The following is an 18687-nucleotide window of genomic DNA, read 5'->3' as shown; positions in this document are numbered from 1 at the left end:
AAACTATGCATGAAATATTATTGAATTTCAGTGTTAAATGTCTCAGACATTTTTATTTCATAGTAAAAGGCAATTATGCTTCCAATTATGCCCTCCTCTAGTCACATTCCTTAAAGTTTAATGATTATCATCCTCTCTAATTCCAGTAATTAACATTTCTAATATTAGAATAAATAACAGAAGAGAGAGGAGCCATCCTTGTCGTGTCCCTTTATATTTGCCATTCTTGAGAGAATTGTTCATTAACTCTAACATTAAACCTTGTGTTCAGAAAATAGTCCTATATTTTCTAAACTTTTTTGCATAAATTTCCAATTGACATTATCAGAGGCCTTTTCTACGTTTAGAAAACTGAAGGCAGTTTTTCAATGTGCAAATTTAAATATTCTATTACATTTATTACAATTCTTATCTATTTTTAGGAAGAAAACCTGATTGTTCCTTGTTAATATAATTTTCTAGAATTATGTTTATATTTGTGCTAAAATATCAGCAGATGTTTTATAATTGTTGTTTAACAAAGCAATAGGTCTATAATTCTTTACATCTGTAAGATCATGGCATCCTTTTAGAATCAATGTCATATAAGTTTCTATGAGCTAGGAAGCTCCCTTCCTTCTATTTTTTCATTCATTACTTTCTGTAATGGCAGTAGTATTTCATCAATATAATTTTTATTTAAAAAACTAGCAGCAAAGGTGGTGGGGGGGTTGGAAGATGAGGTTTGAGGAGGGTGGAAATGTGAAACTTGGAGTGGGGGAGTTTGGAATGGGAAGGCTTGGGCGGAGGAGGGTTGGAAGGTGTGGCTTAGGGTGGGGGAAGGGGTGGAAGGGGTGACAAGGTGGGGGAGGATTGGAAAGTGAGGCTTGGAGGGGGGGCGGGAGGGCAAGATGATGCTTTGGGGTGGGAGAGGTTGGAAGATGTAGCTTGGGTTATGGGGAGAGTTGGGTGGGAGAGGCTTGGAAAGGAGACAGAGCTCAAAGGTGAGTTTTGGGGTGGGTGGAAAGGTGAGGCTTGAGGTGAAGGTGGAATGGGGATGCTTGGAGTGGGGAGGTGGGACAGCTTCTACAGCCTATGGAACAGTTGTTCCATGGGCCAAGGCTGGCTGGTGGGGGTTGTGGGGAGGCAAGAGGGCTTCTGGGGCCCACAGAGCAGTGGCACCTCTGGGGAGGGAATGGAATGTTGTCCACCAATGGGGGAGCAGTCCTCCCCAATGATGGTGGGTTCATCACTGTGACACTCCATTCCCTTAGCCATTTATTGGCCATTGGAATACCATCTGGGCCAGGGGCCTTATTTAATTGACTTCTTTTAATACACTCTATAATTTCACATACCACAATCAGATCATTTAGTAATGTTCTTTGTTCTTCTGTAAGAGTATTTTATTTTGTTGCTTTAAATAGTCCTCAATTAATTTTTCATTTATCCTTTTTCTCTATATACTCTTGAAAAGTAGTTTGCGTACACTTGAATCAATGAGCTGTGACAGCATGGTCTCAGGTGATTCTACTTGTCTTCCCATGGATGACGCATGCGGATAGCGAATTTGCTCTTTTATTTACTCAAGCTTCCTTTCTGATGTTCACTATTTGAACTTTTGTCCTTATACAAAATGAAAGGGAACTACTGGATAAATTTTTTGTGAATGACCAATTAAAGCATTTTTTGGCCATTTCCCACCTATAAGGTGGACAAAACATACACCCCGTCACACAATCACTCCACGCTGTGCCATGGAGAGAAACACATCTTACCGTGACATGCTTCTGAAGATGCCAGCCATAGATGCAGGCAAAATGTTAGAGCAAAAACAACCAGACCATGACCACCCACCCCAGAAAACCCACACAAGTCTGTTGAATCTAGCCAGGAAAGCCTTCAAGAATACGATAAACTATTTCCCTTAATTTATACAGTTGAAAAGTGAATAGGAGTGGGCTTAGCAAAGTTTGCCAGTCTGTATTCTTCCATAAGGAGAGATTTGGGAAGCCTCCTCCTGGGCACCAATTCTCTCTGAACACTGAAAGACTAATGCAGGTTTCAACAAATGACTGTCCTGACACTTCCTCCTTCCATCTTTACAGTGTCCTGTGGAATGGAGTGTCCTTTCAAATGCAAATATCTGGTTTTGTGTGTCAGATATTCCCCTTCAGGACTTTGCTATCCATAGCATTATCTACCAACTAATTAATTTTTTAAAAGTTCAAGAGATTAATAACTTTCTGAAACGGACATTTGTGTCCTCATACTTCCATATGTGAAGTCATTAAATTTAACCAACCCAAAGCTCAAAGTCCCAGGACCCAATTTAATTTCAGATGAAGATGTACTTACTAAATATATTCTTGGTCTTTATCCTACCCCTCCTCCAAGAAGATCAGGACAGTGTACATGGTTCTTCCCTTCACACACACTTTTTATCATCACAACAACCACATGAGATGATTAAGCTGAGAGATGGAGAGGCTAGGCTTAGAGATAACAATGAGCCCAAAGTTACCCAGAGTGGCAGAGTGGGAAGTGAAATTCTAGTTCATTTATTTAATTTATTTATTATTGAATTTTATATTCTGCCCTACCCCCGAAGGGTTCTGGGCAGTGCACAACATAACTTCACAATAAAATACAACCAGAATAGAATATAATAAACAACACAGGCTCCATTAACTATAAAAAACTTTAAAAACCCACTAAAATACAGCGGTCAATACAATAAAGTAGTGTCCAGCGATAAAACCCTTATTAAAACCGTCCCAAGGATGGGGGAGCGGTGGGTCTCATTGATGCTAAAGGGACCCCAGATGTAAGGAGAACATTCTGCCATAGTGTATGCAAAAAGTAGGATAAGGTTGTGGGTTTTTTACAACTTCAGAGAAACCATGCTTTTTTAAAAAATCAGGCTTTTTAGTGTAATGCTGTTGAGCTAAAGACAGCATGGGGGCAGTGACAGGTGTCTTTCCCACCGAAGAGTGGATAACTGGGGGAGAAAGACTCCTGAGTGACCCCACTCATGGGATAGCTTCCTTCGCACACACTCGCCAATGGTACTGCAGTGAAGCAACTCTCTAGCCACTAAAGGGGCCTGGGGAGGAGCTACCTTCTGTACTCAAACACCTGAATGGCTCGGCTGAAGGAAATATTCCCTTTCTGCTGTCTTCCTCTCATATATCCAGATAAACTAATTCTTCAAGCATGGGGAATTTGTTTTTAAAGAAGTTGGAACTTCTGTAGGGACTCTTTCTTCCCAACTTTTCACTTCCTGGGATCATTTATGTGGTATATTTTTAAAAATTTCCTCAAATGTATCCAACTGTTAGCCTCCTTAAGCCCCCCACCCCACGGCAGCAACAATGCATTCAAGTATTTCAACACACAAGTGCCACCATTTTTCTGTGCTGGGTAGCCATGGCAATGAGACAGAACAAGCAAGACATGTTTGCTTAAAGGAGTATCCAGTCACATAACCTCTAAGTAACACCTCTCTGATTAAACAACCTATGAGAAATGAAGAGCTCTTACACTGGAAAAACAAAACACAATCTCTTTTGAGGACTGTTGTACAAAGATATCTAAACAAGCTCACGAGAGACCAACCTCATTTTTGTTTTAGAGAAAGATGCTAAGTGCTTATAAAGGAGAATTAAAACAGTGAATGTTCAATGGATACAATTCTTAGTAAAACACATCTTTTTGGTACTCTAACAAGAGAGAATGCCCTGAACCTGGATAGTCCAGACTAGCCCGATCTTGATCAAGAAATCCAGCATGGCAATGCGGAGGCAGGCAAACTACCTCTGAACATCTATTGCCATGAAAACCATATGGGGTCGCTTTAAGTTGGTTGTGACTTGATGACACACATACACACACACACACACACACACACACACACACAAATTAGAAACGGGAAGTTGCACCATCATGCTGCAAGATGTAAAGTTAAAAATTGGGGCTTTTTGCTGGTTTCATTTATTTAAAACATTTATAAGCTTTTCCCCCAGTGAACTGTACAGGGGCAAAAGCAGATCACATGGAGGGCAATTCAAAATTAGCACCTTCCTTTGAAGGGGGAGGGCAATATATAAAATTAATAATAAAATAATAAAAAATAATTTATTCATAATTAATTAATTAATTAAATTTGTTTCATGCCAGATTTTATTTTGACATGGTATTTCATATGTGCTGCTTCAATAGTATTCTTGTTTGGGCTCACTGTTGACTTTAGTTTGCTTTCTTTATTTGTCCTGTAACAGTAAGCCTCAAAACCCCGGAAATGAAAAAAAATAATAGAATTTGCTAATGAAGGATCTATGATGTTGTATTGGTCAGAGTATCTGTGTAAGATCTGGGAGACCCAGATTCAAATCTTGACTTTGCTGTGAAGCACACCTTGGGCCTTTCCCTCTCTGACAATCTCACCTATCTTACAAAGTATAGTGAAGGGATTACAATGAATGCTGCCCAGAGCTCGTAGGAGTAGGAATGAGATTTTAAAAATGCTAGTTACGGTAGATTTTAAGCATACTCAAGTAACAATATAAATCAATATCAAAACAATTAAACTACTCAGAAAATCATGTATATTGCATTGATGCAAGTGTCTAATGATGGAATACAATAGCATACAACAAAATACATATCATGGAAAAGATCAAGAGTGAATGGAAATGAGAGAGAAGAATAGCTGTGGTGGGTTGGCCTTCTTTCCTCCACCACGCCAGAGTCCACATGTTCTTTCCTCTGCAGGGGGAGCCTAGTGCACACCCTCAACCACCAGGCTACCTGCTGGAGGTATCTCAGAGTCTAAGAACATATATTGAGAGGTTTGAGTGCTTCTAAGTTGTTTTGGAAGTCAGATGAAAAATGGGTTATGGATACAATATAATATAAATGCACCACATAAGACAATAATTTACAACAACGTTTTGCAACAACAGTGAATATCCTGGCCAGAAAGCTGCCAGATCGATCCTGAATTTCGGAATTACTGACTGAACTTTTTGGCTCATCAGTTTGACCAATGAAATGAAGCTAAAACCTCATAAAAAAGCAAAGATATTTACAAAAACTTTGCAGCTAAAAGAAGATGAACTGAGTGTGTTAAGTACCGCCAAGTGGCTTCCGACTCAATATTATCCACTAAACACATGAAAATTCTACAATTGGAAAATTGACACAAAGTTAGAAGATCTCGTGGTCTAACACCCCCCCCCCCATGTCACAAAGGCAACAAACCACATGAACCACAAGCCTACATGTCAATTAACATATTACATGGAGACTGCCATTTATTATTTATTATGTTACATTTTGTGAAGAGGTATTTTATGATACCCTTGCCTGGTATCAGAGAAAACACCACTAGCAAAATTGACAAAGAGTAGGAAAAACTGTCTTCAGGCAGCTTCATATATTAATAAACTCTTCATATGCTTACCGCCACGGAAATTTACCATCATCTAAAGATCAGACTGTACGACCAGGAATACCAATCTCTCCTGAGTGCTGCACAAAGCTCCTGTTCCCCTCTATACTTTGGGATCACACCCCCAAAATCTAGCCCTGCTGTACATTTAGAACAGCTTGTTAATTATAAGTGCAGATGGGTCATGACAAGAGCAAGGTGCAACTCATTCCCCTCTGTCTATCTTCAAGGTCGGTTCCTTAACATCCCACAAAGTGAGTGTTGTTGTCGGTACTGTCCCAATGCTATGGACTCAATCCCTCATATCCTGCTTTACTGTTTGAGGTATAATGATATTAGAACCGATCTGGGAGCTTTACTACCCCTAGAATTTATGTTTCTCTCAGACAAACAAAAAATGTCTAAGCTATTGAACAGCCCTAATGTAGAAATTTCTGAAGCAGTTGCTACATTTTTAATCCATGTTCTACAAGATATATAACAATGATCCTGTTTTTGTACTTGGAACGTATGGTACTTCTGATTTATGCCTAATAAAGGTTTTTGGATTGGATTGGATTGGATATTAATAAACACTTCAGTATTGGTCATGATAGCCTGATTGGAACTGAGAAGCTGGATTCATGAATTTATTGTTTCTATCTATCTGACTGCCTATGCTTGTCCTTCTGCCAACTTTGTCATAAACTGTATAATCATATACATAGACAAAAGCAAAAAGAGCCTAATCCTATCTTAAATAACTAACAAAAAATAATTAACAAAATTAGAGGTGAAGATTTCAACCTGTTAAATAGCTTATACAACTTAGTGATTGGTTTCTGCATTTTCCTTGATGAGATCTGAATTTTTCATAATTGAACTACACCTCGTACATCCCTTGACACTGCTGACTGGTTTTATACCTCCTAAATGCTATCCTAGCCGCTGCATTGCATCTGAAGAAGAGACACCTGGCCCAAGAAAGTTTATGTCAAAATAGTTGTGTTAATCTTTAAAGAGCCACTATATCCTGTTTATTTTTGCAACAAAATACCGCTACTCTTCTGGAATTATTCAGGCAAATATTTTGTACTAGGTCCTCAACAAGTAAACAATAATTTCTAGATTCCTTGGTTTGTAAGAATTTGGTTTATAGACCAATCCAGGTTGCTCTTCAAACAAACAAATAAACAAACCAAAACCTAACTGTCATTCTCACTCAAGGGTTCAGACTGGGCACCTGATTGTGGGACTCCATTAAGTCCCTTGGGGATCCTCCTTGTGTGTCAATCAAAGATGCCACCACTGTGGCCTCCAACCTGCTTCTCTCCACCTGTTTCCTTCACACCTTTGTGCCCAATGGTCCTTTGTCCCCTGTCAGATATGGTCAGGAGAAATGTTTCAACGTTCCAAATTTTCCTGCTGGCCTGCCTCTTTGGCTTCTGCCAGGCTTGGCTGCCTTCCCTCAACAAATGTCCCATTTTCCAATGCCTGCTCCAGAACCATCTTTTGTTCCTGGCTTTCCTAACCTGCCAGCTGGGGTGCTGTAGCTTGCCCCCACTCCTGAGCTCTTACCACCTGGCTCTGACTTGCAGATCATTAAAGGTCACTCAGACACCTGCATCACCCCTGCTTGATGCTGGTTCTTTCTCCTCTGGTCCCATCCTGTTCCGTAGTGTCCTCACTGCTTCCTCCATTCTTGAACCGCTCCCTCTGGTACCCTGCTGTCTTTTGATGGCCCAACTGGTGGCAGCAGGCTGCCCTACCACTAGCATCCTGGTTTTCCCTCAGACCCAGCCATTTTCTTCCAGCTGAGATTTTGGGTGAAACATTTCCTCTGTGGAGTTCTGCACCCCCCCCCCCCCCCCCCGGTGTGATTCTGAAAAAATTTCCAAGAACCTTTTATCTCATTGTTTCTAAAACCACTTTTACAGCACTGTTTCTCACTGAAACATTTCAGAGCCGCTTTCTCTCACAGTGCGATCATACTGGAACCTGTATTTCTATCCTGTCAAAATGGCGAGCTATTTTAGCAGCTGTCAAATCTCCCCTTCATCTCCATTTTTTCATCCCTCAACTCGCTGCTTCACCAACTCCTTTAAAATTTTAAGTTAATTGTCTCTCTTAATGAATCAGCAATGCTATAAATCATTGTTGAAGAGCATGTATGAAGAAAAGCTTAAAAAATGGTGGCCAGGAAACAACATTTGGAGGAGAGGAGTGAAGACAGACTTCTTTGTAAATGATGGGATTGAAACGCCTTTGAAATGGCGTAACTGCAATGTGCAAAAAAGGCCTAACTTAACGAAACACAGATTCCCTGAGTTTCTTTATTGTGTAAAACTTGAAAAACAGAAAAAATATTTAGCAGATATGCAGAACTGATTCCTCATGTAATTGGGCAAAAGGCACAGTGGAAAACTTGACAGAAAATAAGAGACACTTCTTTGTAACCGAAACCCTGAGGGCTAGCTGTGTCAACTAGAAGGATAGAGAAAGTGCAGACTTTATGCTTGCTCTTCCTGTGCCATGGGAGCCTTGGTGTGTGGATTAGATATCTGCTCATTTAACCTCCAGTAGGAAAGCTGCTAAGGGGAAACGAGGCATTACAAAGCAAACAGAAACTGACCTTTGCATGTTTTCCCATCAGGCTGCAGGGTAAATCCAACCGGGCAACTGCAGCGAACTCCTGTTGCTGTATCCTTGCAAGTACGGTCACAGCCTCCATTATTGACAGCACATGTTTCTGAGGGATGAAAGAGACAGACAATAAAGGGCTGGGGGAGAAACAGTGTGTACAACACAACACATTCTAACTGTCTCAGTGTTCTGGACTGTGCTATAAAACCATGTAAGTAGCCTATCTGTAGGGACACAACATCACTATAGCTACTATGTTTTTTTCACAAGGATCTGAGGGTTTTCTTGAACTTCAACCCTAACGATTAATCCTAAGTATGCTAAATAGAAGTAAGGATGATAAACTTCAATAGGGCTTAAAGAAAGCATGCACAACATTGAAGCCTTACTGGAATATAAATCCCATTACTTCAGAAAACATATTTGTATAATGTGATATATACCATCATGTTTTCATACATTAAAAAGTAAATCAAGAGCAAACATGTAAATCAGGACAGTAAATTATACATACAGAAAGACCACCATTTTAAAGAAAGCCTTCAAAAACAGAATTGTGTCAGTCCTACATATACTATAGGGGAGTAAGACCCTATGATATCAGTGAAGCTTACTTCCAAGTAATACAATGAATTACTTATCAGCTATCACACAATAATGGCTCCATAATACTGATTTCAGGGAAACAAATGCTCTTCATAAACTTCTGAATTTAGGAAGAAAGTTAGCAGAGAAACAACGCTCATCTTGAAGCTGAGACTTTCAAATCCTTTATTTCACAGAAAGAGTTAATGGAAAATGAACGACATCCTTCACTTTGACAGGAATCTACATGCCCAATCTGTTCTTACTGAACTACAAGCAAAAGGCATCTGGGTTTTGTCCACTTACAGCTTTTTACAAATTGAAAGGAGTTTGAAGTGGATGGGGATGGTATAATTGAGGTCACTGAACTCATTTCACACTACGGCATTGAAATTTCCCAGGGCTTGCAGAATGTCAAATAGTTGTTGGGCAAACAGAGAAGAGAAAAGGGCAACACTTTTTTTTGTTTACAACAAACAAAAATAGGCATCATTCTACAAATGAAAAGTGCAGCTTCATTAGAAAAGTGATAATAAGTGCATAATACTTCTGTAAACAGTAAAAGAACAGGCTGAATGGATAGTCTGACTTGTAACTCAGTCAGGAAGAAGGTGTAATTGATCTTGTCGCACAGATTGGGCTGGCTCTAATGATGACTTCATGCACCCTTTTCTTTTCTCCATGGGTAGCAATGTCACATGACCTCATTTCCCCCTGAACTGCCCAGAAATCATAAGCAGAAGCCAATGTATTGGCAATGGAGCAGGACGCTTGATGAAGACTAGTATTGCTACACAGGGTTAGGAAAGGAAGAGACACAAGAGTAGCAGGCACATCTCCTATAAGGTCCAGCTTGGACCTTTTAAAGAATATTCAGTCACCAGAGAAAGGAAGCTCTTCTGCTATCAATTATTTCAAGACCCTTTGGACAATATTTCCAAGTCCTTTTATTAAATGTTATTTCCTCCAGTTACACTTATTTGGTTCAAATGGAATTCTAGAGGAATAATGTGATTTTTATTTGCAGTTTATCATCATTATAAGGCTAATTGAGCCAGAAATGGGTCGTGGTTAACAGTGGCAGACTAATCTGGAGAACCAAGTTCAATTCCCTAATCCTCCACCTGAAGCCTGCTAGGTGATGTTGGGCCAGTCACAGTTCTCTCAGAATTCTCTCAGTCCACACAGAGGCAGGGAATAGCAAACCAACTCTGAACATTTCTTGGCTTGAAAACCCTACAGGGATGCCATAGGTCAACTGACTTGACGGCACACCCACACACATACAAAGCTAATTCAAATTTGCAGAGCCTCTTTGGAGGGCTGACATTATCTGAAAGTACTAACAAGTGTGAAATATGAGTTATACAAACACATTTGGGTTCTAAAGCAGTGGTTCTCAACCTTCCTAATGCCACAACCCTTTAATACGGTTCCTCATGTTGTGGTGACCCCCAACCATAAAATTATTTGTGTCTCGGTTCCTAAGACCATCGGAAATATGTGTTTTCCGATGGTCTTAGGCGACCCCTGTGAAAGGGTCGTTCGACCCCCAAAGGGGTCACGACCCACAGGTTGAGAACCGCTGTTCTAAAGGGAAGCAGATTCAGGAGGCATCAGTCTGGAGCAGAAGTGGGGGCAGGAGAGAAGGTGCTTACTGTTTCCTCTACTGGTACTTTTCTGCTGCAACTCTGCATTGAACTATTACCCCCTCCCCTTGGGGTTGTGAATACATGTTTGCCTTCATGGGTTTTACAAACGCTCAGGTTGGTGGGTAGAGAAATATAAAACTGAAATGGCTGTGACAACTACAGAGTAGATAATCTGGATATTTTATATGTATTGAATGGGTCAAAGCTACAGAATAGAGCAGCATACTACTTGGGCTACTATCTCAATGGGACTACATACTACTATCTCAATGGGACTTTGGCCCTGGATCAGCTCAGCTGTATGCCCCCATGTTGCATGGCAACAATGCCAGTTTGAGCATGGCATAAGGAAAGGACACCCCCCCACACACTTTACTTGGGAATATGAAGTTCTTTGGGCATACCAGTTCCTCCATTCTTGGATAAGTGCCATATAATGTGAAACACCAAATATGGCTCACTTCATTAATCATACATGATCTTCAGAAAGATATGTTTAAAAATAAATGTGTAACCTGTTGCCTGAGATAGTACTAGACTAGTGAAATTTGTGGTCTTCAGGATGACATGAATGAAAGTTACTTTCGGAAAACGTTGCAATTTAGTAGCTCTAATTCAATTGAAGTAACTCAAATTAAGCCAAGCATTGACATGGGACTCACACAGGATTCACTATAGAACATTCATCAGTGTTGAAAGAAAATGCTTACTCTTTTCCTCTCATGCCACATTTAAGCTGTTCTTGTTTGGACCCATTTTATGGGCAAATTATCAAAGTCCTGAAATTCAGATGTAGCCACTGGGCTGTGCTATGGAGAGAGAGGGCTGTGACTCAGTGATAGGGCATCTTCTTGGCATGCAGACAGTCTCTAGTTAAAAGGGCTTTGGCCTAGGTGTAATGATGATATCCTTTCAAATACTGATACACATTGACGGCCTTCAAAGGAGAATAGCTCACTGGTCGCCAGATGAGTTGGAATGAGCCTCCTCTATATATTACAATATTTTCTACACAAATAAAATATTTGCTTAAAAGGGCCTGTCTACACGTGAAAAGTAACACTACGTGATGTGTGAAGTGAACAAAAGACTTTAAAGACTGGTGCAATTGAAAGCACCTAGAAATTTCAGCTTGATGATATCTATAAATGGCTGGAAATATTTCGTACAGGAATGGGATCTGATTCTGAGACCAAGCACACTGAATTCCAAGGAAGATGTCCAAAAGAGGGTAATATTTTTAAATACTGCAGGCAGTAAAGCTGTCTCATTATTCAATCGTTTCAATCTATCAGATTAAACAAAACAATTATTATTTGGTAGTTCAAAAGTTTAAATATTGTTTACCAAAGGAAAATGAGATTTCTGAAATCCATGACTTTCATTCAAGGTATCTCAAATAGAAGATGAAAATTTGCAATGTACTTGTCAAAACTAATGAATCTAAATCACACTTGTTAATTTAAGACTCTAAGTACATAAAAACATGCAACTGGATCATACAACTGATCCATTTAGTCTAGAAATTCTGCCTCCCACAGTGGCCGACCATTTCCTCTGGAGCACAGGTATCAAACTCGCACCCCTCCAGATGTTATGGACTACAGTTCCCATCATTCTCTGCCAGCATGATGCTGGCAGGGGATGATGGGAACTGTAGTCCATAATATCTGGAGGGGCGCGAGCTTGACACCTATGCCTGGAGGATCAACAACAGGGCATACAGTCCAAGCCTTTCCCTGATGTTCCCTCTTGGCAATAGTATCCAGAGCTTTACTACCTCTGAAAGTGGAGATTAGTCACCATCAGGGCTGTGTATTTGGATAAGCTGACCTCCTCCCCACAAATTGCTATCTGGATATAGCCAAATGTTTTCCCATGGCCCGTGTAACAGCACAGGGAAATGTATAAAAAATTTAAAAAGATTTTTTTAAAGCCCATTCATGAGGCTGGCAAATTGGGTTTTATATTTTAACTCCCCCACCAAGAACTTACCTTGTCTGATGCTCTGGTGGGCTTTCAGGTGTATTCTGCTGGGTTGGCAAAAGTGTCCCCCCTTACTGGATTGCTCCAGAAGGAATGATCTACTGTTGTACAGTTCCTGACCTGTGGCTGGTTTCCAGAGCAACAGAAGCAAGAGGTATCTTGAAAGGATACCTTGTCTGATGCTCTGGTGGGCTTTCAGGTGTATTCTGCTGGGTTGGCAAAAGTGTCCCCCCTTACTGGATTGCTCCAGAAGGAATGATCTACTGTTGTACAGTTCCTGACCTGTGGCTGGTTTCCAGAGCAACAGAAGCAAGAGGTATCTTGAAAGGACAAACAGGGCAGCTTGGTGGAGCTTTTCTATTTGGTCAATGGCTGCAATGCATTTTGCACTGAAGTACTGATAGGCTGCTGAAGTCTTAATGTAGACTGCAACAACCAATAAAGAAGGGAGATGCAAATGGGGGCAAAAGTTAGAGAGGCCAATAAGATTTTAGATTAGGGACAACATCGCTCTTGGGCCAGTCACAGAAGGTGTTTTTGGCCTGGATTTCTTTTAATTTTTTCTGTGTATGGCAAAAAAGGATAAATAGAAGGACTGATTCCAGCAGACCCCATTCCAGACAGATGTTTGACAAGAGTTTAGAGCAAAGCTTAGCTTTAGCTGCTTTCTTCCCTTTGAATTTCTGGTGTGACTGCTGAACCTTTGGAATACTGCCAGCCTGTGTTGGATTCTGGCTGCCTACCTGATGTCCAGCTGCTGCCTGGAGAAGACATCAAATAGTTTTAAATAACTGGCTTATTTGTAAATAATTTGGTTTATTTTATTTTGTTGTGAAGTGTGCCTGTTGCACACTTTTTTCTTTGGCCTGTTGGTGGGTTGAAAGGGCCTTAGGACTTTGGAAGCCTAAATGGCCTTCAATTGCCTTGAGTTTGTTTGTTTTTGGTTTCCTGGTTGTGTTCTTTCAGGTCTTTTTTTTTTAATTTAAAGTTAGTTTTAGGGCTCTGTTGGTTTTCTGAGCTTTTTTTGGGGGGGGGCATTTCTTTACTACTTCTACCTTTTGGTTGGAAATCCTTCTTTTCTTCTGGTGTGGGTTGGGGGAAAGACAGATCAAAAAGCTTTGTGAAGGATTACGGACTGGTTGTCTTCTGCTTGATCATATGGTTCTTGGTGTGTGTATGTGTGCATGCATAGTTTAATTGATTGGTTGCAGAGGGTTTTTTAAAATTTTTGTCCTTGTTTGAGAGACTCTGGGGTTTTTTAAGGTATTTCATTTTGTGTGTGTGTGTTTTCTCACCCCTGTCTCAGGGTTTTTTGGGAGGGGATTCGTTCTTGGGGTTTCAGGATCTGAGTGAGAGGGACTTTTAGTTTTTTGTGTTGATTCTCTCTCCTCCACCCATCTCTTTATTTTCTGGTGCTTCTCTGTTGAGTTGAGGTGTTATTGTGGGCAGGACCCTTATTCCCTGGCTTTCTTTCATTCATTTAAAGAATCGTGTGTGTGTGTGTGTGTGTGTGTGTGTGTGTGTGTTCTGTTCATTGTTGCTCTGCTGAGTTGGTGGAGTTATATTGTTGTACTCCTCTTTGCAGGTTTTATTTGAGCCATTTTGCTATAGTAGTTGACAGATTTTAATAAAGGTTTGTTTTAATGGTGAGTTAGGAATAGGTGTAGGGCTTTAGTTTCTTTCTGATTAGGCTTATGGTAGGTGTTAAGAAAATCAGGGATCTTGTTTGCCAAATGGTTAATTAGCATACACTAAACCTTCTGGAGTTGGCTTTGAGCTTCATAACAATTGAAGTCAGGAAGCCATAGAAAACTAGTTCATCAGTTCAGGCAAAAGCTTTGTAAAGAGGCTCTTTCCAATTCCTTTATCTGGAAACAGGGAGCTTGCAGGAGAGAAGCCTGGACTAATTTTAGTGCTATTTCTTTCCCCTATTTAAAAAGTTTTGACATTCCGTATCCGAGATAGCTGCAGGTTAACCTTAGACGGGTTCTAGATTAGGAAGTCACTTGGTAGTTCTTTAAACAAAGGAGGAAAAAAGGAAAACCACACTTTGAATCAAGGCTAGATTAGGTGATATTTACAAATCAAAAACCTTAATTTTCTTGGAGGAGGGTTCTTAAAAAGCTTTCAGGGTCTGTTAGGTTGCAGTGCAGGACAGGTCGCTAGGAACTTATTGGCTAAGATCATGTTTAGCTAGACAGTTAACTTTCCTATGTTAGCTAGAGTTTGGTCTGAGGAAATAATGAGAGTCAGGAAGGGAACACAGCAGGGCTCTGGGGGAAAGGTGACGGAGAAGACTAGAGGGGTGTAGGGCTGCAGATTTCCTTCTATCTGTTTGAAGACCTGATCCTCAGCTGCCTTCAACCACCCTGACCTCTGGCTGGTGTGGTGCAATGAAGACACTCCACAAGATATTCTTCACTGAGGCAGCTGGAGAAGCTAGAAAAGGGACTGTGCACCATCTCCCAGCAGACCTTTTAAGGGGAGTCAGGAGGAGAGGCCAGAAGTGGGACAAGAGGAAGAAAAGGAGGGGTTCCCCAGGGTACTTCCATCTCAATCTGTTCCCCTTCAACCATCTCTTTCTGTGCCCCTAGACACAGCAGGTCTGTTCCAAGCTCTGTACAAGTGATTCTGAGGGTGCCTGCACCTGCTGGTCAGTGTGGGTGCCCCCTCACATCTTCATTCTGGAAGCACTTCCAGGTGATAGGGGATCTATAGTTTGTACAGTGCCAGATGTAGAGCCCAGATGAGTTGAGGGAAAGTCATTGGCCATCTCTCAACTTCTGGATTCTGGAACCCTCTAATGAAACACCACCAAACAGTGCTTCTTCAGGGAAGACTGAAACTGGTGAGGTGGCAAAGAGGCCAGTTGAGGGGTGAGTCAATCAGTGATCTTACCTCATGTTCTCCCTGCTGCAAGCAGTGCACAGTCTCTAAAAGGCAAGGGATGGCAAGCATCTCTGATAGAGATGCTTGGTGAGGGTTAGGTGTTGGGGTCCCAAGAAATGGGAAGCAGGTGGCAGATAGAAGAGTCACCTGTCTCATTGGCCAGATGATCACAATTGACAGGAAGACCTTTAGAACAGTGAAAGAAGCCAGATTCTGCAAACTGCTAACTATCCCTGGTACATTCCTCCTTCTCGTACCATAATGAGCAGGAGTGCAATGCTCTCATTGTACATGAGTGTCAGGGACCACATGGAGGCACAGTTGACCCACACTTACAAGAAAACTGTAGTGAGATAAGACTCCAATGTTTCTATGGAGTCCTGGCATTTCCATTGTTGTAACTCAGCAACCTCCCATTCTAGTCTATTTCCAAAGGGCTTTTTCACAATATAACAGCTACTTTGTGATCCTGCATTGAATGTCCAAGAAGGTTAAAGTGTTTTCCTACTGGTTTCTCAGTTTTGTGATTCCATTCATCCCTTGGCGCAGGGTTACATCTGTTTGCTCTATGTAGGGAACTGAAGGGCATTCCTGATATTTAATGGAATACACAGAGGATGAACAAAATGAGACTTAGATGGTGCAGCTGATATCAGGACCAGTGATCGTATTGTCTGGCTGCAAAGTTGGCAAAATATTGCAAGCTCTAGTATCAATGCCTATCTTCAAATTAGATGTTGTTTTATTGTAGGAAAGGAGTTGTTTAAGATTGGTGGGCAGTCTGTGGGCAAGGAAAGACCCCCCCCCCCCCCCCCCCCGGTACTTGCGAAAGAGAACTGTCATCATTATACAGTCAAGGTTGCAAGTTGCTGATGATGTACTGAACTATCTTAAGTTGCAAGCTACAAGTGATCACTAGTGGTGTTTGTTTATTTTCTTTTGGGGGCTTGTCTTGCAACAGGTTTTCTCTGGATACCATTCTGGCTTTGTTGGCCTGTTTCTTTACTTCATCGAGCAGATACGTTAATTCCAAAAAGTTTTGTAGGCGATCCCTCAGGTGAGAAACTTTGTCTGTAGAATTGGTACAAATGCAGCTGTAGTGTAGAGCCTGACTGTATACAACAGATTGTTTGGTATGTTTAGGATGGCAGCTGGAGGCATGAAAATAGCGCACTGGGCTAATCTGCTGATAAAAATCTGAATTTGCAAAGATTGCAATCTTATTTAGTTATCCAACAACATACTTCTGATTTGTTCCCAAATAGAAAATTTCCTTTGCATATATCTGTAAGTCTATTGCATCCTGCCTGCTCCCACTTAAGAGAAATTTCCTGCCATGCTGGCCTAGGAAAAATATTTATTATTAAAAAAAATGGCATTAATCCAACTGCAATAGTCTTGGACTGAGCTTCTGTTTCTTGGTCCTCATCCATCATCATCATCATCATCATCATCATCATCATCATCATCATCATCATCATCATCATCATCATCATCATCATCATCATCATCATCATCATATTTATAAACCGCCCTCCCCCGACGGGCTCAGGGCAGCGAACAAACAAATAGATAGAGCACAAATAAAATCAAATTTTTAAATAGTTATTAAATATGGCTCTATATGTTAAAATCGACCCCCATTAAAATGCAGCATCTATCAAAATTACCGATGGCGTCCTACTCGACCCCCATTAAAATGCAGCATCTATCAAAATTACCGATGGCGTCCTACTCGTAGTCCCCTAAGAGTAGTCCCCTAAGAGTAGTCCCCAAATATCTGTTCAGGACTTCTATAGGTTCACCTGACTTAGCTAAGTACTAAAAATTAACATACTGGTATCAGGTAAAGTGACAAAACTTCTTGATATTTTTCTGATGCTTCTCTGTGTATTCTGTTTTCATTTGTGATAACCCAATCTGATTGATAGCTTAAGTTTTTTATGATGTCAACAAGATGGCTGAAGCCAGTCTTTTCTAATTAGAGCTATAACTCATGAACTGAGTAGTCGATTTCAAAACACTGCTGGAAAGCTAACAACTCCCAACAGATAACCAATAATGTCTGCTTCATTATTTTTTGTGATTTAAGGTATAAATCAAAGAAAAAGTAATTTTTCACACATTTTTATAAGGGTTATGGCATATGTCATTTTACCTAATCCAGCAGTTTATCAGATAATTATAGCTCATTCCTTTGCTACTCTGATGGGCCACAGCATGAAGATATTCTTTTTGAAACGCAACCGTTAGGTGCATGAGAACAGATCCACATTGCATGTGATTTTTTTTAATCTAATGTAGCTGGTAATGTTACTATAAAGAAAGATATTTTAATGTGAGTTCAGCAGCTGTCTAATATGCTGCTAATATAAATTTTTAATTTACAGATTTCACATTATCATCATTTTATGAATTTTGTTCTTTGAGACCATAATAAATAATGTATCATGGCTTCTTCTGTATTTGTGTTTATAAATTTATTCCTTTAATACTATGGTAGCCTGGCTGCTATTGTGGTAGGCAGAGAAGGCTTGACACACTCAGTGGCAAGGGGACGTCACACAAAGTCAATGGAATTATCATTCAGCTGAGGATCATTGGGTCTCATCTGCCCAAATCAATGCCTCACATGGTAAAAACTAAGGCAGAAGAATTTACATGTATATTATTAATACATAAAAGTGGTGGGTCTGCTACTCACTATAAGTTACTGTGGTCTTCTGCTTTGCAGAAGAATCTCATATGGCTTCTGGCACACATGTCAGATTATGAAGACCAATCAACATGAAGATGGACAGGCTTGAACATACGTGTCCATAATGATATCACAATCATGCAAGACAATTAGCTTTTTGGCAACAATAAATGGTCCTGGAAATGAAAGGTCAACAGTTTATAAGGTTCTAAATCAATCTATCAATACCATACAGTCTCTGCAACTAACAATATGTGTGTGTTTGCGAATGTTTTACTTTACACAAAAGCTGTAGAAATCATAGAGAAATTAAGCCTGCTATCGTAATTAAAACAGGCATATTTGACACTATGCATTTTTAGGCCACCATCAGTAAGCACGTTCAAGATGCAGGAGTATGGTATTTGTGCACTGAGTCAGGCACAACTATAGAAGGTTCAGCAAATGGGATAATAGATGGTCATTAGTATAACTATTTAGTCAGACTTCACAAATTAGTTTATGAAACATTTATGATAGCATGTGGCAGAGTTTCCAGTCATGGTTGAAAAACATTCATGGAGAAGACACTGTGTATTTGGATGAAATGGTGAACAGCATAAGTCATCATGTTCAAGGATTATGGAGTTCTTTGAAGATTACTTTCTGTCAGCATTCTGGGTATCCTATCTGAATACTATAAAAATTCTTCTGGGTTTAATTAGAGCTTCAGAAGAAGATGATGGGTCTTTTCAGTTTACATGTATCTGGGCAACGATGCTATTTTTTTTGCTTATGACAGACTGAATTACGCCCCCTAACTTCCAAACTATTATGCCCAGATG

The 18687-nt window shown here is 40.3% G+C and overlaps 1 protein-coding gene across 1 annotated transcript in view; it reads right to left on the bottom strand.

The window, feature by feature from the left end:
- Positions 1-18687, bottom strand: part of SCUBE1 (signal peptide, CUB domain and EGF like domain containing 1) — a 213886-nt gene that overhangs the window by 53363 nt on the left and 141836 nt on the right. Inside the window, exon 8 of the mRNA XM_048501625.1 lies at positions 8043-8159. Coding sequence (XP_048357582.1) covers positions 8043-8159 — 117 coding nt within the window. The remainder of the gene's footprint in view (positions 1-8042; positions 8160-18687) is intronic.

The sequence above is a fragment of the Sphaerodactylus townsendi genome, linkage group LG06 (assembly GCF_021028975.2).
Source record: "Sphaerodactylus townsendi isolate TG3544 linkage group LG06, MPM_Stown_v2.3, whole genome shotgun sequence".
NCBI classification, from domain to species: Eukaryota; Metazoa; Chordata; class Lepidosauria; order Squamata; family Sphaerodactylidae; genus Sphaerodactylus; species Sphaerodactylus townsendi.
The sequence above is the reverse complement of the archived record's forward strand: the minus strand, read 5'-3'. Positions and strand labels throughout refer to the sequence as shown.